Source organism: Pseudophryne corroboree (assembly GCF_028390025.1).
Source record: "Pseudophryne corroboree isolate aPseCor3 chromosome 3 unlocalized genomic scaffold, aPseCor3.hap2 SUPER_3_unloc_71, whole genome shotgun sequence".
Taxonomy (NCBI): Eukaryota; Metazoa; Chordata; class Amphibia; order Anura; family Myobatrachidae; genus Pseudophryne; species Pseudophryne corroboree.
This window is the reverse complement of record NW_026967565.1, coordinates 481482-506469: the sequence shown is the minus strand read 5'-3', so window position 1 is coordinate 506469 and position 24988 is coordinate 481482. Positions and strand designations below refer to the sequence as shown.

The window sequence follows — 24988 nt, the reverse complement described above, 5'->3', positions numbered from 1 at the left end:
TGGAGGTAGGAGGAAAGAAACGGTGGAGGTTGTATCACGTTCTTGCGCATGAGCGCAATGGTATTTATTCAGCAGATAAGTATTAACAGAAATGCAGCAGAAATAATAATAATAATAGCAGATGGAAAAGTCAAACACTTGGAATGATAACAACAGTCTATGGCAATGGGTGATAGGTGAGTTGAGAAATCATATCCGGAATTATAACAACAGAATGAATGTCAATGAAAAGATACTGGTTTAGAAACCAGAGCCGGGTTTTTAAAACAGAGAACTAAGGCAGTGATGGAAATGGCAAACCTTTGCATAAGCAGGAGACCAACTCACAGTGCAGGTGATGAGGCACTGGCAGCAGCAAGCTGTGTCACAGGTGGAGGAAATGAACACACCTGGAGTTTAGTCTTCAACTGCAGGCTGAAGCACACAAGGTGGTGATGAGTGTGAAGCCCAATGCAGGTTGCTGGTATTGCTGAGCCTTGAAGTTCCACGGGAGCAATGCAGAATCACCAGGAGTATAAGTTCTTTAGCAGGAAACCAGGAACTCAGGAGAGACAGGAGCTGATCCTTTCATGCAGGTTGTCAGAATGACACAAAGTCCAGGATGCCTGTGAGGTGAAACTGTAGCCTCCTATATACCCCATGGTGTGCAGGGATTGGATGGAGGAAAGGAAAGTGGGTGCGGCCACGCACCGGATTGGCCGCAGCATACTAGCTTGTTTGGAGACTGTCATGGCGGCGCCCACGCCGCGGCCTAGCGGGGACGCGGCGCGCACACGCCTGCTGGCTCAGGAGTACCCCCAGGATCCAGATGATGACCCATGGCAGGGGCATAGGTGACAGGTGACCGCAGGGAGCCAGGACGGAGTCCGCAGCGGCGGACGGATGCCAGCCTGGTAAGTCGATTCCTGACAATACCATTCCTCATCTTCTTCTACACCATTCTTCATTAATTATGGATTCCACCCTAAAGTCCGAGAATTCCAACCGCTTCCCGCAACTTCTGTTCCAGCAGTGGATGTCACCTTACGTCAGTTTTCAAATAACTGGAGGAACGTCCGCGCAGCCCTGCTCAAAGCCTCATTCAGGTATAAGAAGTTTGCCGATAGGAAGCGTAGAGCGGTTCCTGCTCTCAAGGTGGGTGATCGTGTGTGGCTGTCCACGAAGAATTTGAGGTTGAGAGTTCCCAGCATGAAATTTGCACCTCGCTACATCGGACCCTTCAAGATTGAACAAGTCATCAATCCTGTTGCCTACAGGTTACAGTTACCATCCTTCTTGAAAATACCCAGGACATTTCATGTTTCTTTGTTGAAACCGCTGATCCTGAATCGGTTTCATTCCGCACTTCCTCCCGCTCCCAAAGTTCAGACTCAACGGGGAGTCGAGTACGAGGTGGCCAAGATTTTGGACTCACGTTTCCGTTACGGTCAGTTACAATACCTCATTGACTGGAAGGGCTATGGTCCTGAAGAACGCTCTTGGACCAATGCCTCAGACGTCCATGCTCCTGCCTTGGTCCGAAATTTCCACGCAAAGTTTCCTTTAAAGCCTAAGAAGTGTCCTGGGGCCACTCCTAAAGTCACGATCCGGGTATCTGGATGCCATTACTTACCCTTCAGATGCCTCCTAAGGCTGGCTCAGCGTTCCAGGACCGGATCCCGCTGTTCCTGAGTTTCCACATGCAGAATGTCAGAGTGGTGATTTCATCAGCCGCGGCCTCCGCTGTGCCCGCGTGGTTAAATGTGCGCTTGTCAGTCTGGCGTCTCCTGTCTCCTGTGGCCGGCGTCGCCATTACTGTTTCAATTCTCACATGGATTACAAACCAAACTTCCCTCCAAGTGTCTGCATGGGCGCAGCCATCTTGGATTTTGTCATCTGAGCATTTCCACCAATCTGCTGTCTGTATTGTTGATTTGCATAATTGCCTAGCCAACCCCTTCCTTGCTGCAGGTATAAGTAAGCTGTGCCTGAGCAAGGAAGGCGTCAGTGCTTTGGTTGTCTAACCTAGTTCCAGTTTGTCTCTCTCCTGTGGTTGTCTTCCAGGTTCCAGCTCCTGTCTCCAGACTACTGCTATAGAGACCCGCACCAGCATTCCATCTGCGGTGTAGCCTGACTCTCCGATCCATTCTGGACTCACCTGTTTCCAGTTACAACAATCACCTGCTTCCAGCCCAGCTTCCAGCAGTGTACAGTTTCTCTTAAAGGGCCGGTGTCCTTTCTGAAGTTTACCACTCTCCACCGGTATTATTATTTCACCGCTCTCAAACTCCAAACTTCATTATCAATCACCTGCTTCCAGCCCAGCTTCCAGCAGTGTACAGCTTCTCTTAAAGGGCCGGTGTCCTTTCTGCAGTTTACCACTCTCCACCGGTATTATTATTTCACCGCTCTCAAACTCCAAACTTCATTATTATTTCATCGCTCTCAAGTTCGTTTATTATTTAACTGGTTCCAGCCAGTATCCACTCCGTACCAACAACAGTCTGGTTCCAGCCAGTATCCACAGCAGCCGTTTTATCTTCAGCAGCCCAGCCTTTCCTGGAACACCAGCTGGTACGATCCTGGGTTCTCTCCATTGCTACAGTCAGGCCTGGTAAGGACTTTCCAACTAGAAGATTATAAGAACTGTCTCACACTACCAGTGCCTGTGGCCCTTGCCACCCTGTAGTACCCAGGAATTGTATTTATCCTCTGTTGACTTTTATGTTTCCTTTACTGCTGCTGTGTTGCGGAGTTTGTCATAATAAACATCATTGACTTTTATCCTGGTTGTCGTGGTCACGCCTTCGGGCAGTTATTCTACATGTTACTTACATGTCTAGGGGTCTGATACAACCTCCCAGGTTCCGTTACATCTCAGCCCCTACAACTGAGGCTGCCTCCCGTCAGCTCAGGCCCTCAGTTGTGACATACTCTATGTAAGCATCAAATGTCTGCCGGCCCTTGGTCGTCAGTGTGGCAAAATACTAACAACCCAAAGAAAGCCAAAAACTAATCTTATGGTGATGACCCCGGTTACCTACACTGCGGTAGCCCACACATGATCACACTAACAGAAATAGTAGGTGCTTACATGCTTTTGCTTCATACACACACACATAGGAAGAAGAACCTCAACCTATAGCCAGGGTAAAGAAACAACATGTTCTGTCGCGACCTCTTCCATTTCTCTTATCTATACAAGTTTTCGGGAGGGTTGAGGCTTTTCGCATCGATACTCAGTGGACTAGTGCCAGCGATTGTATCCAGAGAACGGGTTTTCCTTATTCTATCTCACATATCACACTACTCCACTCATCACCAGACAAATCATTTACACATGGTATTTGATTTATTATATGATAGTTGTTTAGAGATTAAACAAAACTGTGGAATGTTGAAGTTATATCAAATATCCTGTATTGTCTCATTAATTGTGCTCTGATTCTTGATATTCTAATGTTCCCTTAAACAGTGTCCTCTTTTAGTATAGAGTTACTATGCACAGAGTAATATTCTCCCACAACCCTTGAGCATCATTTGATTACGTGTTTATGTGGCTAGTAGCAAGGCCTTTGTGTAGATAACGAGAGCTCAATGATATTGTATGAGACTTTGTGGCAGAACAAGGACATATCATGGAATATCTGATGGACCTTCACTTCAGACAACACGTTATTATGATCAAGAATGACCTTTATGACAACGAAGCCTATCAGAGAACCTAATTGTTATATATAGGAGATTCAAGATTCATGGACAAGTCTGCCATCTTATGGATAAAACCACTCTCTTTAATTAGCTTATCTGACCATATTTGGCATTTCCCCTAATTGTTCATCAACCAATGTATCTCCATTATTCAATCTATATGTACGCCTTGTGTGTAAATAAGCTATGAATAATTGTATAATGTTATGGTGTAAATAATGTAAAGTCAGTGTTCTAAAGACACAGGCTCATTGATGAATTCTGTCTTGGTCCATGCTCCTCTGCACAGAACATTGGGAGCGGTTCCCTCTTTGATAATAAATTCTAGATGCTGAATATCATCACACCGGAGAACTCTCATTTATTATTATTATAATTCGGCTTTAATACCAGACTTGTTGTATTGGGACTGTTTGCCATCTCCTTTTCCTTTTGTTTTCCCTTGAGACGGAAAGGGCTGAAAAGCTGGAATTTTAGGCTTGAATTTGTTTGTGGAAGGAAACTTCACTTTTTTGGAGTCTGCTTCTGACTCCAAAATACTGATTAATTCTTTACCAAAAAGAATATCTCCTGTAAAAGGTAAAGACTCCAAAACCTTTTTGGATTCTGAATCAGCTTTCCATGTACGTAGCCAAACCACTCTGCGAGCGGCTACTGCTGAAGCTGATGCCTGAGAGGCAATAGTACCCATATCCAAGGCAGCTTCTTCCAAGAACATTGCAGCCTGTTTGATATGTGCTACATGAGATTTCTGCTCTCTAGATGCAATTGAAAGATCCCCTTCCAATGCATCAGTCCAGGCAGCCACTGCTTTTGCCAGCCAGGCTGAAGCCATGACTGGTCTTATGATTGCCCCAGATAGGGAAAAAATGTTTTGTTTTTTTTAAAAACCATCAACTCTCCTATCCGTGACATAATTTAATGATGTTGAAGGCAGAGGTAATGTAGATATTCCCAGTAACCGAATGACATGCATATCTACTTTGGGGGCCACCTCCCTGTTTAAACAGTCCCCAGCTGGAAGAGGATACTTGGAATTCCATTTCCTTGGAATTCTAAATTTCTTACTGAGAGTAGCCCAAGCCTCTACAATAATTTCCTCCAGCTGTTCTGACCCAGGAAACTCAGTCCTGACTGTTTTGGGACGTTTAAACTTGGATTTTAACACAGGCTCTGCTGATTATTCTAAGGATAGAATGTCTTTCATTGCATTAATTAACTCAGATATGTCCACTGAACTGAGACCTCCTTCCTCATCTTCGTATGCAGAACTGGAGTGTAATGAGTCTTCATTCTCCAATGAATCCTCATCTGAAACACGTGTAGACTGTGAAGATGTTGTTTCATGTCTATGTGCTTTACTTACCACTGGCCTTTCAGCCTCTTTTTGTTGAGAGGCTGCTGCTTCCCCTGCTGCTAAAAACCAGCAGCCCTCTTGACCATGATCTGACTCCTGCCACACCAAACAAAAAACTGATTTGCCTGAGCCAGGAGGTGGGGATATATGGACGGGCCCAGTGCATGCTGGGAGGCCAAAAGCTTTGACTGTTTGGTGCAAATCTGCTGTCGTGTCATCATATCCCAATGTTATCGTGTGGATAACCTGTGGACCCTGCAGGAGAAAAATCTGTTGCAGCAGCTGGGAGAGTTACATGAAATGAGGAGCTGGTGCAGCTGGTTAATAAGCTGGAGGAAATCACAGGAACTATACAGCAGCTGCAGCAAATAAAGAGTCAAAAGTTATCATAATGCTGCTTCCATGGACCTGTGTGAGGCTGGCCGGGATGCTAATGCAAAGGAGATCAAAGCTGGTGGTGAAGGAAACCTGCAGAGTTCCAGCTTAGATGTGGAAAGGTGGCTGTCTAGGGGAAGGTAGATCTGATGGCAGGTAACAAAGTGCCAGATGTGGCAGCTTCTAGGTACACATTGTGGATCTGGTGGTGGCTGTGGTCACTCAGGGTCTGGTCTAGGATTGGCCATCAACCATTGATGATCAGGAATCTTTGATGGTCTATACCTGATGATAACTAGATTTACCATCAAAGGAAGAGAGCCAGGTAGTTACCCGCCATCGATAGTAGCTGTGAAGATACTGGGTTCCAAATTACTCAGGCACAGTGGTAGATGAAAAACCAACAGTGGTTATTGAACAGAATGTGTTATAAACAGCTCAGCACACCTCTGTAATCCAATTCCACATGACAATTCCCACCACAAACTCCTGACAGAACATCACTTTTTAGTCAAGGAGCATAGAATCTCTTTCAGCAATCTGGTTAGCTCTACTTATACCCCCAGAAGCTTCATATTACATGGGATAAGGGTGACTTCTTTGTCTAAGGATCTTACAGCATTGGAATACAATACATATTCTAATCAAGGTGATTACATCAGCGAGAGAGCAACCATGTCTGGTCAGATCACTGTTGGACAATAGGGAGTAAACAAAAAGGTACAATGGTACCTTATATGACTCACCCTTTGAGTGTCCACTGTGGTGGTAGTAAACAATAGAAAACTAGGTCTAACATGAATACATTATCCAGATGATAGGCTGTCAGCCAGTAGCCCTGCACCGCTCCGGCTCTTACAAATAGTGTGCTGTTCCGGCTGGGAATGGGATGCCCCATCTATCTCTCTGACTATCATAATTTTTATCATATAGAACTAAAGAATACTTCGATATAGTGGGCAATATAAACTGCCAGACAACATTTGTGGTTTATGTAATCTCCTGCATTTGTGGTTGCCAATATGTCTGTAGAACAATATGCTGTCTAGGGTTTTAGAACATAGAAGATTAATTCTTAAAAAGTCAACTAAACACAGTGTACCTGGACATGTTTCCATCACTCCATGGAGGTGATTGTGGGGTTCTGTCCATACAGGGAGTTGAACATATAAAACAGACATTCCCAGGTGGGGATAGATATAACCTCCTCTGTAAGAGGGAAGCATACTGGATTTGTATGATAGATACTTTGTTCCCTCTAGGGCTCAACGAAAACATTGAGCTGAATAATATATGAATCAATATCTGTATGTTATTCTATTTTATCCTATCGCTTCCTTTTTTTTCCCTTCTTTTCTCCCCCCTTTTTTTCCCTGGCTGTTATCTTATCCTTCTATTAAGAAACCTAGTCTATACATACATATATATCCTTTGAGATATCTATGGAGTATATGATACACATGGTACTTTGTATCTATCTCTGGATTATTCTTTATCTAGTGTGATATGAGCAACAATAGACTCATATATATATATATATATATATATATATATATATATTTACCAATTTACACTGAATATGACGATGCACATGGCTAACTCAGATAGTCTCTGTCACGACTGATGATTCAGAAAAGATTTTTCTGTTTAATTATTATTATCTGTATATCTTAGGAACATCTATTTGAATATTTTCTCTCCTACTATTTTTGGTTTGGTCCGATATGCTTTCGGTGGGTTATTACTTGTTTCTTGGAGCTTTCTAATTAAATTAATGGTTATACTCCTCAGAGATTCCTTTTTATATTGAATATATGTTTTCAGAAAGTGGTGGGAATAACTTGAAACACGAAACCCCTTCAAAGGAATAGAGAGGAGAATAAATATTCAAACTATATATAAAAATAATCTCTATAAAGCAAGACGTATTTAATGTCAAATTAATAAAGCTACATATTAGGTATCTGTATGTCCATTAGAAATTCTATCTGTGTATACATATATATGGGGATTAGTGTGTTCTTTGTTTTCCCACCACTATCTACTATAAGTACTAATTTTATTGTTTAAGCTTGATATTATCTTTATAGTTCCTTTTTTTTTTTTTTTAACAAAAGAGCATCTGTATTAATTACATCATGTGGATCAACTCTATACAAATTAATCAACACCGAGCATTCACTCAGGTGTGCATATCACCACTCAAAAGCCAATTGGATACAAACGGTTTAAATACCCATTTACTTCTTCATTGGGTATTCATATCTCCTGAGAAAACTGCCGTTTGCCTGTGGCGGAGAAACGCGTTGAGTGTTGTAGCTATTGTCGGTCCATTGAAGGAGATTCATCCACTTCGTTTAACCCTGCTATAAACAATTTCATTGATCCTCACTGCTGTCACACGGGACGGAACGCTACTGCCCTCCGCTGTGCCGGGGCCCCCTGTCTGCAGACTGATTATCGGAGCTCGCTGCATCTCCCACTGGTCCATCTGTGAGGGATACCTGCAGCCGTTTGTAGCTCACACTGCACTTTGCTATTGACGGGAACCAGCGGAGATTACCAACATTGGATGAGAACACTGACCTATAAGTGAGGATATTGAACTACTTAAATTATCCACTTTCATACCGTGGGATCCCTCTGGTATATACATAAATTGTAGTACTCCTACACTCTAATATGTTAATTAATGGACCGCAGTACTGCACATATCAGCTGATTCTGCTGCATTTAAATACAATCGATCTAATGTGAGTGATTACAGCTGAATCTGTATACAGTTTATATACAATCAGAAATATTGTGGCTACATTTTATCTGGTTATTATTGGCATAACTGTTTTTATTGTGTTGAACTCTAATAAATATTAGAAATATTTTTATTTATATACCATCAGCGCTCATTTATGTCTCTATTGAAACTTAATCTATATCGTCTAAGGCATCCAGTTGCCGCATAGGAGCTGCTATCTAATCAATATATTTGGTGCTCATTTAATACATGTAACATTGCATTAGCGCCTGATTTAGCTAGGTAATTATATCTTGCATTTTGTCACCTCACTGACGTGACAGGCTCAGCTGTCAGTCATGCAGCCCCACTGCGCCCACTCTCTCCATACTCATACATACATGCCTTTCTGGGAGTGTCTCGTCCTGGGTGTCAGTGAGACAGTGTCTGTGGCACAGCTGTGTAATCATGATGTGAGTGTGTGTGCTGAGTAGTGAGTACTGCTAGCAGCAAGTCTCACCGCTTAACTGCAGTGTAGCAGTGTGGTGGGGGTGGGGAGAAGGGGGTTGCTACACCAATGAGTCAAGGAGAGGAGGAGTTGGATGGGACTCGCACAGCAGGTGGTGAAAAGCTTAAAAAGGAGGAGTGGTTGGAAGGGGAAGGAACTGGTAGGTTCAGAAGGGATTAGTGAGGGTAAGGACTCTCAAGGGAAATTGGAGTGGGATCCCACAGGTACCAAACTGGGTAAAGAGCAGCTTTTAGGAAGGAAATTGGTGAGCCAGTCCCTGTGGTTGACCCTTCTCTGCCTCATGCGGGGTGGATCCTTGGACTCTCCAGTTCCTCAGGAGGCTGTGGATTTTTCTTGCCCACTACCTGGTGGTTCTGTGGCCATCTCAGGCCATGAACCTCCCAGATGCCTGGCCTCCAGATAAACATGAAATGGTCATGGAGGTGGTCCTGGGCTCTGTGAAGGTGGAAAAAGCAAAGGAAAGTTGTGTCCCTTCTGAAGGGGCAATGGTGGACATTGTGAATGGTGAAGGGAAGGTTTTTGTGGGTAAAGGAGTTATTCCATATATAGCAGAAGCATGGGTCCTCAGCCTATATGATGTGCCAACATTAATGTGGCTTCTGTCTTGTCCGGCCAAGCTTGATTTATGGGCTTTGTAATTTTTTTAAGCAGGATAAAGGCTGAGTTTTTTTTATTTCTGCAGTAGACTAGAATAAGCCCAGACAGTCCCACTTCCATTACACCACCGGAATGTGACGGTCAGTGACCACCGTGCCATCACTTACCTGTATGCTTACACGAAACAGAATGATGGAACACTTACACGGTTTCTTTACATCTTCTGGTGTCCACTCCAAGATTAGACATTATGGCGTAATTACTCAGACGGGAATATAAAACAGAATAAAAAATAAAAGCTTTAATGTAATAATTAGATGCAAACAAAAGCTTTTATTATGAAATCATACAGGGGAGTATCCGCACCATATAGATGTAACATACAACAAACCACCGCAGATGGAACCCGGGTGACTCTAATGCACATGATAATGTACAGGGTATATATGGATAGGATCTTGTATCAGAAAACACTCAGCACTCCTTATGAGTGTCTGCAACAAGTTAGGCAAACTAGAAGTGAAAACACGTTCCAAAGGCCGCCATATTGTCGTGCAGCAATACAGATTGTACAAACTGGTATTAGACATTCACATTTACACAAAGCACAAGATACTAAATAAACAGCAGAAAAAAGACCTAAGCATTTGGGATGTATTATTTAGGAAGTAAATAGAGGTACATTAATGAAAAGCGTGAGTAACAGTCATTAGTCTGTTTGTGAAGGTCTCTAGAGTGGTGGTCTCTTGGACTGTGCAAGGCAGTGAGTTCCATGGTCAGGGCTGCAAAGCTAAACGTTCAACCCTTAAATGAATTACTGAATTACAGGAGATTCTTGGTACTGCTGGTAACAGTCTTTCATCTGTAGAAGCAAGCAGGGCAGTAAGGAGGCAGAAGCTGCTTCTAGTACCTTGGACCATGTAATGCTGGGCTGGCATCATCCACCGCTGGCGCTCAGCTAGACAACTATTTAGGATTGGTATTAGGTTCTCAGTACATGGAGCAAAAAGCAGGTCATCTGCATAGCAGTGGCAGACCAGGCCATGACGTCTGATTACATCACCCAGAGGTAGCATTTATATTTTATAAAGCATAGGAGATAGGATTCACTCTTAACGAACATTGCATGACAGTGATAATTATACTCCAGAAGATTTAAATGGTTCCGTGCTTGGGTAATGTCTAATATGTTCAACAAGAGCAGATTTATTTCTCTCACCACAGGAAAATGGCTTCTCATCTGTGTGACTCCTCTGATGTGTAACAAGATTTGATTTATATGCAAAACATTTCCCACACTCAAAACAGGAATACGGCTTCTCACCTGTATGACTTCTCTGATGTGGAACAAGATCTGATTTCCGTGCAAAACATTTCTTACACTCAGAACAGGAATACGGCTTCTCACCTGTGTGATTTCTCTGATGTGTAACAAGAGCTGATTTCCGTACAAAACATTTCCCACACTCAGAACAGGAAAATGGCCTCTCACCTGTGTGACTTCTCTGATGTGTAACAAGAGCTGATTTCTGTGCGAAACATTTCCCACACACAGAACAGGAAAATGGCTTCTCACCTGTGTGAGCATGCTGATGAATAACAAAATGTGATTTGTGTGCAAAACATTTCCCACACTCAGAACAGGAATACGGCTTCTCACCTGTGTGACTTCTCTGATGTATAACAAGAGATGATTTCCGTGCAAAACATTTCCTACACTCAGAACAGGAATATGGCTTCTCACCTATGTGACTTCTCTGATGTCTAATAAGATTTGATTTCGATGAAAACAATTTCCCACACTCAGAACATGGAAGTGGCTTCTCACCTGTGTGACTACTCTGATGTATAACAAGAAGTGATTTCTGTGGAAAACATTTCCTACACTCAGAACAGGAATATGGCTTCTCACCTGTGTGACTTCTCTGATGTGTAGCAAGAACTGATTTATGTGCGAAACATTTCCCACACTCAGAACAGGAAAATGGCCTCTCACCTGTGTGAGCATACTGATGAATAACAAAATGTGATCTCTGTGCAAAACATTTCCCACACTCAGAACAGGAATACGGCTTCTCACCTGTGTGACTTCTCTGGTGTATAACAAGAAATGATTTAGTTGCAAAACATTTCCTACACTCAGAACAGGAATATGGCTTCTCACCTGTGTGACTTCTCTCATGTCCAATAAGAGCTGATTTCTGTGCAAAACATTTCCCACACTCAGAACATGGAAATGGCTTCTCACCTGTGTGAGTTCTCTGATGTGCAACAAGACGTGATTTCCGTACAAAACATTTTCTACACTCAGAACAGGAATATGGCTTTTCACCTGTGTGACTTCTCTCATGTCCAATAAGAGCTGTTTTCTGTGTAAAACATTTCCCACACTCAGAACAGGAATATGGCTTCTCACCTGTGTGACTTCTCTCATGTCTAACAAGATTTGATTTATATGTAAAATATTTGCCACACTCAGAACATGGAAATGACCGCTCACCTGTGTGACTTCTCTGATGTGTAACAAGAGCCGATTTATATGTAAAACATTTCCCACACACAGAACATGGAAATGGCTTTTCACCTGCCTTAACTGGCTGATTGGTAATACGCTTTGTGTTCTGTGCAAAACATCTGGCATCTATAGAACAGGGAAACACTGTATCTACTCTCAGAGCTGTATCAGATGCACCAATATCAGAGTGATCAGGAGAACATTTCCCAGGATCAGAGGGATCAGCTGATAGAGCTGGATGTATAATTGGGGTAATGGGGTTAGCAGCTGGAGAATTCTGTCTACTGTCATTATCTTTTATTTCACAATCCGGGGATAACATTAGATGTCCTTCTGAGATATTCCTGCTTGTATGTCCATCTGCTGGAAATAAAATACATTAATATATAAAAGGAGTAGACAAGACCCAGGGTGTTACAGGATACAATATATAATTCTATAACTGAAATTTTTTACCTGTAATCATTGCTTTTATGATTATTAAAAAACAAAAAACGGCTAGGATGCTTAAACTGGAGCTTGATCAATACTGAACGCTCATGTGGGATTACTAGAGGTGACATGGACGCTCATGTGGGATTACTAGAGGATACACGGATGCTCATGTGGGATTACTAGAAGTGAAATGGACGCTCGTGTGGGATTATTAGAGGTGACATGGATGCTCATGTGGGATTACTAGAGGTGACATGGATGCTCGTGTGAGATTACTAGAGGTGACACGGATGCTCGTGTGGGATTACTAGAGGTGACACGGACGCTCGTGTGGGATTACTAGAGGTGATATGGACACTCGTGTGAGATTACTAGAGCTGACATGGACACTCGTGTGGGATTACTAGAGGTGATATAGATGCTTGTGTGAAATTACTAGGGGTGACACAGACGCTCATGTGGGATTACTAGAGGTGACATGGACACTCATGTGGGATTACTAGAGGTGACATGGACACTCATGTGGGATTACTAGAGGTGACATGGATGCTCATGTGGGATTACTAGAGGTGACATGGACGCTCAGGTGGGATTACTAGAGGTGACATGGGCTTTGCAATAATAAAACAGCAAAGAAGAGAAAGTGCTGTCCTGTTTGTTTATTAAGTGAAGTATGTAAGATAAATCAGTGATATATAAAACACAAAGGTTATTGTATAAAGGTGAATAAAGTAATAAAAAAACAAGTGGTTTTTGTAGTTAAACATCGGCATGTATATTATATTGGGGGATAATTGATTCAGTGCTGGTAATCCTGGTCAGTAAGAATATATTAATATATTACACCCATACGAGGATGGGATAAATTCCACATTTAATAATATTGTGGCAGAGTTTCGTCCAGCGGTAATCTCAATGTAACATCACACTGTATGTATAAACACTTTATGGGGGGGGGGGATTCAGTTCATCGCAAAAAATCTCTATCCAATTAGCCGCAAAAAGTTATTGGTGATAATTCTCCATAGGTTTTTTTAATTTGCGCACAAATGTCTGCGCACTGAGCAGTTGTGCGGTGTTAGGAGGAACTCATTTATAAAGGCTTTTTAGATGTTTCCTACTGTATTGTCTTACTGACCTATAGTTTCTTACTGTATTGTCTTACTGACCTATAGTTTCCTACTGTATTGTCTTACTGACCTATAGTTTCCTACTGTATTGTCTTTCTGACCTATAGTTTCCTACTGTATTGTTTTACTGACCTATAGTTTCCTACTGTATTGTGTTACTGGCCTATAGTTTCTTACTGTATTGTCTTACTGACCTATAGTTTCCTACTGTATTATCTTACTGATCTATAGTTTCCTACTGTATTGTCTTAATAACCTATAGTTTCTTCTGTATTGTCTTACTGACCTATAGTTTATTTCTGTATTGTCTTACTGACCTTGTTTCCTACTGAATTGTCTTACTGACCTATAGTTTCCTACTGTATTATCTTACTGATCTATAGTTTCCTACTGTATTGTCTTAATAACCTATAGTTTCTTCTGTATTGTCTTACTGACCTATAGTTTATTTCTGTATTGTCTTACTGACCTTGTTTCCTACTGAATTGTCTTACTGACCTATAGTTTTATTTTCTATTACATAGTAACATAGTATCTAAGGTTGAAAAAACAAGATTTGAATTACCTACCGGTAAATCCTTTTCTCGTAGTCCGTATAGAATGCTGGGGTCCATATTAGTACCATGGGGTATAGACGGGTCCACCAGGAGCCATTGGCACTTTAAGAGTTTAATAGTGTGGGCTGGCTCCTCCCTCTATACCCCTCCTACCAGACTCAGTCTAGAAACTGTGCCCGAGGAGACGACATACTTCGAGAGAAGGAAATACACAGATAATGGTGAGATTCATACCAGCTCACAGAACAGGCAAATCCGGCCAACATGCCGGAAAACTCAGCAACAACTGAAACAGTAAATAACGCAGAACTTACCTAGGAACCAGGCAGTACTGAACTAGAAAACCAAAGCAGGAAAACAAAGCGCTGGGCGGGCGCCCAGCATCCTCTACGGATTACGAGAAAAGGATTTACCGGTAGGTAATTAAAATCCTATTTTCTCTTACGTCCTAGAGGATGCTGGGGTCCATATTAGTACCATGGGGATGTACCAAAGCTCCCAGATCGGGAGGGAGAGCATGGAGGGTCATGCAAAACTGCTTGACCAAACTTGAGGTCATCATAGGCCAAGGTATCGAATTGTAAAACTTAGCAAACGTGTTTGACCCAGACCAAGTAGCTGCTCGGCAAAGCTGTATAGCCGAGACACCCCGGGCAGCCGTCCAGGAAGAGCCCACCTTACGAGTAGAGTGGACCTTTATATTTTGGACACTGCAATCCTGCCGTAGAATATGCATGCTGGATGGTGAACCTGATACAGCGTGAAATCGACTGCTTAGAAGTAGGACACCCAATTTTCTTGGGATCATAGAGGACAGAGAGTCAGTTTTCCTATGACTAGCCATCCTCCTCACATAAATCTTCAAAGCCCTCACAACATCCAAGGCCTTTGAAGCAATTGAGGTGTCAGTAGCCACTGTCACCACAATAGGTTGGTTGATATGAAAAGCTGATACAACCTTAGGCAGGAACTGCGGACGAGTCTTGAGTTCCGCCCTATCTTAATGGAAGATCAGATAGAGACTTTTACAGGACAAAGCCCCCAATTTCGACAAGCATCAAGCAGAAGCTACGGCCAACAAAGTGACCGCCTTCCATGTGAGAAACTTGATTTCAGCCTCCTGTAGAGGCTCAAACCAATCAGATTGCAGGAACTGTAATACCACATCAAGATCCCAGGGTGCCATTGGCGCCACAAAGGGAGGCTGGATGTGCAGAACCCCTTTCAAAAAGGTCTGAACCTCAGGGAGGACAGCCAATTGCTTTTGAAAGAAAATGGATAAAGCCGAGATATGAACCTTGATGGAGCCCAATCTCAGGCCCATATCTACACCTGCTTGCAGGAAAAGGAGCAAACGTCCTAGTTAAAACTCCACCACAGGAAATTTCTTGGATTCACACAAAGACACATTTTTTCCAAATTCGATGGTAATGTTTAGATGTTACCCCTTCCTAGCATGTATCATAGTAGGAATCACCTCACTCGGGATACCCTTCCCAGCTAAGATCTGGCGCTCAACCGCCATGCCGTCAAACGTAGTAAGTCTTGATAAGCGAACGGCACCTGCAGCAGCAGATCCTCCCGAAGAGGTAAGGGCCGTGGATCTTCCAGCAGAAGCTCCAGCAGATCCGCGTACCAAGCCCTCCTTGGCCAGTCCGGAGCAATGAGGATTGCCAGAACCTTTGTTCTTCTTACAAGTTGAAGAACTCTTGGAATCAGAGGAAGTGGAGGGAACACATACACTGACGTGAACACCCACGGTGTTACCAGTGCGTCCACCGCCACTGCCTGCGGGTCTCTCGACCTGGAACAGTACCTCTGCAGCTTCTTGTTGAGGCGGGAGGCCATTATGTCTATGTGAGGAACCACCCACCAACTGGTTACCTCCTCGAACACCTCCGGGTGGAGGCCCCACTCTCCTGGATGGAGATTGTGTCTGCTAAGGAAGTCTGCTTCCCAGTTGTCTACTCCCGGAATGAAGATTGCTGACATCACCACTGCATGCCTTTCTGCCCAGAGGAGGATTCTTGACACCTCTGACATTGCAGCCCTGCTCTTCGTTCTGCCTTTTCAGTTTATGTAGACCACTGTGGTCACGTTGTCCGACTGAACCTGAACAACTCGAGCCTGTAGGTGTGCTGCTTGAAGAAGGCCATTGTACGCAGCCCTTAGCTCCAGGATGTTTATTGGGAGAAGGAATTCTTGATACGACCACCTTCCTTGGAAGGTTTCTCCCTGAGCGAATGCTCCCCAACCTCTTAGACTTGTATCCGTGGTTAGAAGGATCCAGTCCTGAACCCTGAACCTTCAGCCTTCCAGAAGGTGTGGTAGTTGTAGCCACCACAGGAGCAAAATCCTGGCTCTTGGTGACAGACGTATCCTCTGGTGCATATGTAGGTGAGATCCCGACCACTGGTCCAAGAGATCCAGCTGAAAGGATCGAGCATGAAACCTTCCGTACTGCAGAGCCTCGTAGGAGGCAACCATCTTCCCCAGAAGGTGGATGCACTGATGAACCGATACCCGGGAAGGCTCCAAGACATCCTGGACTATTGTTTGAATCACCAATGCTTTCTCCACCGGTAGAAACCCCCTCTGCACCTCCGTGTCGAGGATCATTCCCAGGAAAGCCTCCTTGTTGGCTCCAGATGAGACTTTAGAAGGTTCAGGATCCAACCGTGCTCCTTGATTAGTTGTGTCGTGAGAGCAATGGATCTTAACAACTTCTCCCTGGATGACGCCTTGATCAGGAGATCGTCCAGATACGGAATTATGTTCACCCCCTACTTGCGGAGCAGAACCATCATCTCTGCCATCACCTTGGTGAAGACCCTCGGTTGAAACTGATAGTGATCGTCTAACAGTCCAAACCTGAGATAAGCCTGATGCGGCGCCCAAATGGGAATGTGGAGGTACGCATCCTTGATGTTCAGGGACACCAGGAATTCCCCCTTCGTCATTCCTGAGATGACAGCTCTCAGAGACTCCATCTTGAACTTGAACTCCCTGAGATAAGCGTCCAAAGACTTTAAGTTCAGAATTTGCGGTACAGAACCATCCGGCTTCGGTACAACAAAAAGGTTCAAATAGTAACCCTTGTACCACTGATGAGGCGGAACTGGAACAATGACCTTGGACACTAGCAGTTTTCAGATAGTTTCCAGAAGAATTGCTCTGTATGCCGGCAAAGCCGGTAAGCCTGCTTTGAAGAAACGGTGAGGTGGGAAAGTTTGAAACTCCAGTCTGTACCCCCTGGACACTATATCCTGTATGCAAGGGTCCAGACCAGACAACACCCAGATGTGGCTGAAATGCCAGAGTCTTGCTCCCACCTGACCTTACTCCAGGCTGTGCGGTCCACCGTCATGCGGAGGACTTGGGGGTACCAGATGCAGGCTTCTGGTCTTGGGAACCTGCGGGAGCAGGCTTTTTTCCTTTAGAACAACCACCTCTGAAGAAGGTGTGAGAAGGCTTGTTCTTTCTAGGCCTCGCGGGCCAAAAGGACTGTGACATGGCTGGTGTAAAAGGTTTCTCTGTAGCCGGTGCAGCTGAGGGGAGAAAAGGAGACTTACCCGCCGTAGCCGTGGCAATCCATGCATCCAGCGCCTCCCCAAATAAAGCCTGACCTGTGTAGGGTAGGCCCTCCACGCATTTCCTGGATTCCGCGTCTGCAGACCATTGGCGTAGCCAGAGACCCCTGCGAGTCGAGACGGACATGGAAGAGATCCCCGCAACCATGGAACCCAGGTCTTTCATGGAATCTACCAGGAACCCTGCAGAATCCTTAATGTTACGTAAGAATAAATCAACGTCACCTTTATCCATCGTAGTCAAGTCCTCCTGCAGAGTGATTGACCACCTGGCTATAGCTTTAGAAATCCATGCACAGGCAATAATAGGCTGCAGTATAGCCCCTGAAGCCGTATATATGGATTTGAGCGTAGCATCCACCTTGCGATCAGCCGGGTCCTTCAATGTGGTAGATCCCGGGACTGGTAAAACTACTTATTTTGACAGCCTGGAAACAGAGGCGTCCACTATAGGTGGAGACTCCAATTTCTTTCTATCATCCTCTGGGAATGGAAAAGCAACCAAGACCCTTCTTAGGGATATGGAATTTCTTCTCCGGATTTTCCCAGGCCTTTTCAAATATAGCATTTAATTCCTTAGATGCTGGAAAAGTGAGAGGGGCCTTCTTACTGTCCGTGAAAAAGGCCTCCTCTACCTGCTCAGGAGGAGTGTCCGAAATACGCAACACATCCCGTACGGCCTCAATCTTCAACTGCACCCCCTTAGCAAGTGATGCCGTCCCCCACAACACATCCCCGTCACCGTCTGCAGTGTCAGAATCGGTGCCCGTGTCATCCTGCATAATCTTGGCAAGCGCACGTTTGTGAGAATGTTCCGCAGGGGACCCCGAGGGAGCAGTATCAGACCATACAACCATAGAGGATTGCAATACCTGGGTGACATGCTCAGTTCTTGTAACCCTCTCAGAAATTTGAGAAATAGTCCCGCTAAGAGAGGCTAACCACTCTGGTTCTCTAGCTGGGATCTGCGCTACAACAGTGCAATCCTGATTACATGGGATGGGATCTTCCTGAGAAGATAAATCCTCTGCAGCATATGAAACAGAGTCTCTAGACATGTCTGCTAATACACCCCACACACACACACACACACAGGGTACTGGGCAGACAGAATTCCCCCCCAAGAATGGCAGAGAGACAAAGAGATTGGAGCCAACCCACACACAGCGCATCACAGGTATAGGGAGACCCTAAACCAGCGCTGACTGTGTCCCTTAATAGGGGACACAGTCTTACACAGCCTCCCCTCCCTTCTACAACCCCCCGGTACCGTACAGATAGCTGGAGTTGCACTGGAGGGACTGATCTTCCACTTGCAGGCAGGAAAATGGCGCTGAAACGCTGCTGGGTCTGCTCTGAGAAGCTCCGCCCCTTAATGGGGTGGTCTTCCCGCTCTTCATAGATTATACTGGCCTGAGGTTTGTGTGCTGGCTGAGATCCGCAGATGCCGAAAGGCTGGAATGGTCAGTGTAGAGTTAGGCGCTGGCTCAGGGCGCCCCTCACAGTGCCGAACATAGTTACCGCTGAGCTGTCCGGGAGCGCAGTACCTACCCTGTAGCCGCCATCTTCACACCGACCCACCGTTTGTTAGGGGGGATGGTAACTCACTTGCCACACTTCAGCTCTGCAAGGGGGCGGCGGCATGCTGCTGGGGTGATCGTTCCCCTGTGGCGGGGAGCGATCTATCCCCTCTGGAGCTCAGTGTCCTGTCAGCGGAGACAGTGGCTTAGACCCCGCAGGGTGGACACTACTTCCCCCCTCAGTCACTCCATGCAGGGAGGCTGTTGCCAGAAGCCTCCTGGTAAAATAAAAACTCTAAGAAAAACGTTTACTAAAAAAACTTTGTAGAGCTCCTCCGGGCACATTTTCTAAATGACGTCTGGTAGGAGGGGCATAAGGGGAGGAGCCAGCCCACACTATTAAACTCTTAAAGTGCCAATGGCTCCTGGTGGACCAGTCCACGGTATTATGGACCCCAGCATCCTCTAGAACGTAAGAAAAAAGAATTTGTCCATCGAGTTCAACCTATTTGTGGTTTCCTGTGCAGTATTATTTTTGGCCTAAGTTTTGTCTGATGCTGATGTCAGCCGTTGTGTTTATTCCTTTTTTTTAATACCTGTAGTGCGTGACTATCTATGCACCCTAACCCTGGATATCCTTATCCATTGGGAATTTATCCAACCCATACTTAAAGGTGTTGACTGTGTCCGCCATTATAACTCTAAGGCTGGGAATTCCAAACACGTATTGTCCTTACTATGAAAAAAACATTTCCCGGCTTTGTGCGGAATCTCCTCTCCTCTAACCTAAGCAAGTGTCCATGTGTCCTCTGTGCTGATCTTACCAAACACAGGTCCCACGCAAGCTCCGTGTATTGTCCCCTTATATATTTGCAAATGTTGATCATGTCCCCTCTTAGTCTCCTCTTTTCCAGTATAAACATGCCTAGCCTAGCAAGCCTTTCCTCGTACTCCAGAGTCTCCATGCCCGCCTCTGAACCTTTTCTAGCTCCAGAATATCCTTTTTGTAGTATGGTGCCCAAAATTCTACACAGTATTCAAGATGTGGCCTCACTGGTGATTTATATAATGGGAGCATAATACTCTCGTCCCTTGCATCAATTCCCCGTTTTATGCATGCTAATATCTTTTTAGCTTTCTTTGCTGCAGTCCTACTTTGGGTACTTCTGCTTAGTTTGCTATCTATGAGGACACCTAAGTCTTTTTCCAGTACAGAATCCCCCAAAATTGCCTTATTTAGTATGTAGGTGTTACTTTTGTTCTTGTTACCACAGTGCATTACCTTACACTTGTCTGTGTTGAAGCTCATTCTCGATTTGGCTGCCCATGCTTCTAGTTTAACCAAGTCGTTCTGAAGGCTCAGCACCCCCCTCCGTTATTTAAAACCTTACACAATTTGTTATCGTCTGCAAAAATTGACACCATGCTCCCTAGACCTTCTGTTAGGTTGTTAATGAAAATGTTGAACAATAGCGGTCCTAGTACAGACCCTTGTGGCACACCACTTAGCACTTCAGTCCAATTTGAAAATAATCTATTAACCACAAAGCGCTGCTACCAAATATCTAACCAATTTCTGACCCAAGTGCATATTGTGCTCCCTTGCCCTATTCCTTGTAGCTTATAGATAAGTCGCATGTGTGGTACTGTGTCGAAAGCTTTGGCAAAGTCTAAAAAGATTACATCCACCTCCTTACCCTGATCAAAGTTCGCACTTACGGTTTCATAAAAGCCAAGTTGGTTTGACATGATCTGTCCTTCACAAATCCATGTTGATTCCTTTTAATGACCTTATTGAACTTCTGAATACTATCCCTTAGAATACCTTCTAATACTTTCCCCACTATAGATGTAAGACCTGAACCCTCTGGCACTTTCTCTTCATTTGATCCCACAAGTAAAGATGAAGTATCAACACTCTTTTCATCCTCCTACTCCACTACCTCTCCTCTTGATCCTATACCCTCACAGGTCAGTAAAACTTTGTCTCCTGTGCTTATCCCAACCTTAACTTAAATCTGTAATTTCTCTCTCTCTACTGGTATCTTTTGCGCTCTGTTTAAACATGCAGTGATTACTCCCATTCTAAAAAAAATAGAACTCTGACCCAAACACACTCTCTAACTACCGTCCCATTTCTTAGCTACCTGGTCCCTCCAAGCTACTTAAGAGACTTGCCTACACTCGCCTTATACACTTTCTTAACTCCCACAACTTATTGGACTGACTTCAGTCAGGCTTTCGTGTCCAACTCTCCACAGAGACGGCACTGACCAAAGTAGTGAATGATCTAATCACTGCTAGATCAAAAGGCCATTACACACTACTCATTCTTCTAGATCTCTCTGCTGCTTTTGACACTGTTGACCACTCTTCTCATACAAATACTACAATCCCTAGGTCTTCAGGACACAGCCCTTACTTGGTTCTCATCCTACCTATCTAATCGCTCTTTCAGTGTTCACTTCTCTGATTCTACCTCCTCTTCTCTACCTCTATCAGTTGGAGTACCGCATGGCTCAGTCTTAGGTCCTCTGCTTTTCTCAACCTATACCTCCTCTTTTGGTAAACTAATCAGCTCCTTTGGATTTCAGTATCATTTGTACGCTGATGACACTCAAATCTACCTATCCTCCCCAGATTTGTCACCATCTGTATTGGCTCGTGTCACTGGATGCCTGTCTGCCATTTCATCTTTGATGTCATCTCGCCACCTCAAACTCAACATTTCCAAAACACAATTAATTATTTTCTCACCAGCTAAAAGTAGTTACCAACCTGATATCTCCATAACTGTTGACAATGCAACTATCCACCCTACCCCACAAGCTCGTTTCCTAGGTGTCACCCTTGACTCTGAACTGTCCTTTATTCCACACATTCAATCTGTCTCTAAATCATGTTACATGCACCTAAAAAACATATCCAAAACATGCCCTTATCTTACACAAGACACAGAGAAAAACTCTAATCCATGCTCTCATCATCTCCCACATTGATTATTGTAATAGTCTCCTTACTGGTCTTCCCAAACATAGGCTCTCACCACTACAATCCATTTTAAATGCAGCTGCAAGGCTAATCTTCCTTGCCAGACGTTCTTCATCTGCTGATCCACTCTGTCAGTCCCTCCATTGGTTACCGGTATTCTACCGTGTCAAATATAAAATACCTTTACTGACATACAAGGCTATTAACCAAACTGCACAATCATACATCTCCTCACTCATCTCAAAATATCTCCCTACCAGACCTCTCTCCGCTCTGCACAAGTTCTGCATCTCTCAACCATATATATTACCTGTTTCCACACAAAATTACAGGACTTTACCCGGGCTTCACCCACTCTGTGAAATGCACTCCCACGCACAATAAGACTCTCCTCTAGTCTCCAAACCTTTAAACATTCCCTGAAAACTCATCTCTTCAGACAAGCCTACCAAATTTCAGACCCACACACATAACCTTCAATGCTTCCCTATCCAGTTACATCCCCTCTGTACAGTCCACATAACCTCACATTATGTCTTCCAACATTGCTGGGTGATCATATCATACAACTCATTAAGAACCTAGCAATCTGGTGGACCATTATGCAACAGGTAGCATCTATCCTTGTGTATCAATGCCTATTTCCCCATAGATTGTAAGCTTGCGAGCAGGGCCTTCCTACCTCTATGTCTGTCTGTTTTTGCCCAGTTTTGTTCTATAACTGTTGTTCTAATTGTAAAGCGCAACAGAATATGCTGCACTATATAAGAAACTGCTAATAAATAAATAAGACTAACTGGTCTATGTGCACCAGGATTCTCTGCTCATGCAGGTAAGAGAGCAATGACATGTTTTACTTGCTTGAGGAAGAATATTGGAAAGACAATACCAACAGAGCCATCCCATATTCCTCCTACAGACAGACCTTTTCAGGTAATACAAATCGACTTCATACAGTTACCACCCTGTGGAAATTTGAAATATGTGTTAGTATGTATCGATGTATTTTCCAAGTGGGTAGAAGCGTTCCCTGCTGCCACAAATACTGCTACGTTCCAGAAAATTGTGCAGGAATTTGTGTGTAGATATGGTATTCCTAGAATGATTGAAAGCGATAGGGGTACCCATTTTACAGGTGAAGTCTTTCAGGTCATGTGCAAACTGATGGGAATTAATAGCAAGCTACATACTCCGTACCGACCACAGGCGAGTGCGAAGGTAGAGAGAGTGAACAGCACTATTAAGAACAAGCTGAGCAAAGTGATGGCTGAAACTGGATTGCTGTGGCCAGAAGCTTTGCCACTAGTGTTATACAGCATCAGAACCACTCCCAGGTCATCGCTTAACTTATCACCCCTTGAAATTCTTTTTGGTCGACAACCGCATGTAATGATAGACCCCCAGGATGATTTGAAATGCAATAATGATATGACTGTGAAATATTTGGTTAGGATGAGCCAGCAACTGAGAAACCAGCAAAGAAATCTAAAGCTGGTGATTCCTGACCTACCGAACAGTAATTGTCATGACACTGAGCCTGGGGATTATATGATACAAAATTTTCTACGCTCAGGTTGCCTCATTGACAGGTGGGAAGGACCGTACCAAGTCTTGTTAACCAGCACTACAGCATTAAAGGTCCCCAAAAGAGAGACTTGGGTCCACTCGTCCCACTGCAAGAAGGTCGCTGACCCGGAGAAGACTCGTAACAAAGAGCAGAGTGTAGAGAACCTCGTATCACTGGAGTTTTTGTTCCAGGAAAGTTGAGAGGCAGGACTGTTGAAAGGCACCTGAGCACGGAGAGCAACAAGATCAAGGACGGTTGTCGCACCATTTTCTTTTTTCACCTCCCCCCTGCATTTTCTTTTCTTTTCTCCTTCTTATTTTCCTTCTTTCCCCTAACGAAATGGATCTATCACAAGAGACTGCGTTTCGGGTTATGCTAGTAATTCTGTATTTGATCAGGACACTTTGTTTTGGTGAGGGTCCCAGAGAGGTCAAGCAGGGATCTAGAATGCGTTCTGATGGCGAGTACGAATTTGTAGGATCTCAGGAGCAGCACATCACTCGAGTAAAGGTTGGTATCAGTAAGTGCTCTGGTAGTCAGGGAGCTCGGAGACACTGTGAAGGGTTATTGTCTGATGAATATTGTATTTGTAGGAATTGTGAGAACATAGTCGAAGTCGGGTGCATCCAGAGATGTCAGTCCAACATTAATATCGATATGGACCGACATCTGTTGAGTGATTACCACTCATTAGTGTCAGGAACTGGTGCAGAATCCGGAATTCAGGATCAGGTACCAAGTGGTTGACGTTACCCAGAACAGAGGCGCGGAGTCTAACACCCCGGGAGGTTTTCACCAGGGAACCCCGCAAGGGGATATGGGCTTCGCGGCTTCCGACGTGCAGGTCGCGGGCCCCTGTCTGGGTCAATTGATACCTGAACTGGACTAGAGTTATGGTAGAGGTGTTGTATATGACAAACTGTAGGGATACACAGGAACAAACAGGAACTGGAGAAGGTGGCAGGGTGCAGACGGCCAGATGGTACACTAGGGCCGTGGAGATGGAACAGCAGCAGGTACTCTAGGGGTGACACAGGAGGTAGCGGCACAAAGACAGACTGGGGTGCAGACACTTGGAGACGGGGCAACGGCAGTCGGCAGACTAAAGTCGTCAGCAAGATGTTGAAGCTGGAATTCAATACTGGAACAAGGCAATACCCACTGTACAGATGAACTGAGACCAGAGAGGAACTAGAGAGCAGAAAACCACATGGAGTAGCTATAACTGGCAAAGCCTCTTGGGATTGAGAGGCTTAAAAGAACAGGCTGGACCAATCAGTTGTGAGCACCAGACAGGCCCCCAGTAATTGAAATAACATGCAGCTGCAGTGCAGACTGAGCAGGCTGACAAGCTGAATAGTAGTTTTCAGGTAACGAGCTGTAATTACAGAACCCAGACAC

The 24988-nt window shown here is 44.3% G+C and overlaps 1 protein-coding gene across 1 annotated transcript in view; it reads right to left on the bottom strand.

Moving 5' to 3' along the window:
* Positions 1-9595: 9595 nt before the first annotated feature.
* LOC134984669 (zinc finger protein ZFP2-like) overlaps positions 9596-24988 on the bottom strand; it is a 40121-nt gene continuing 24728 nt past the window's right edge. The window contains exon 4 of the mRNA XM_063950196.1: positions 9596-12160. Within this exon, the coding sequence (XP_063806266.1) occupies positions 10422-12160 (1739 nt within the window). The 3' untranslated portion in view covers positions 9596-10421. The remainder of the gene's footprint in view (positions 12161-24988) is intronic.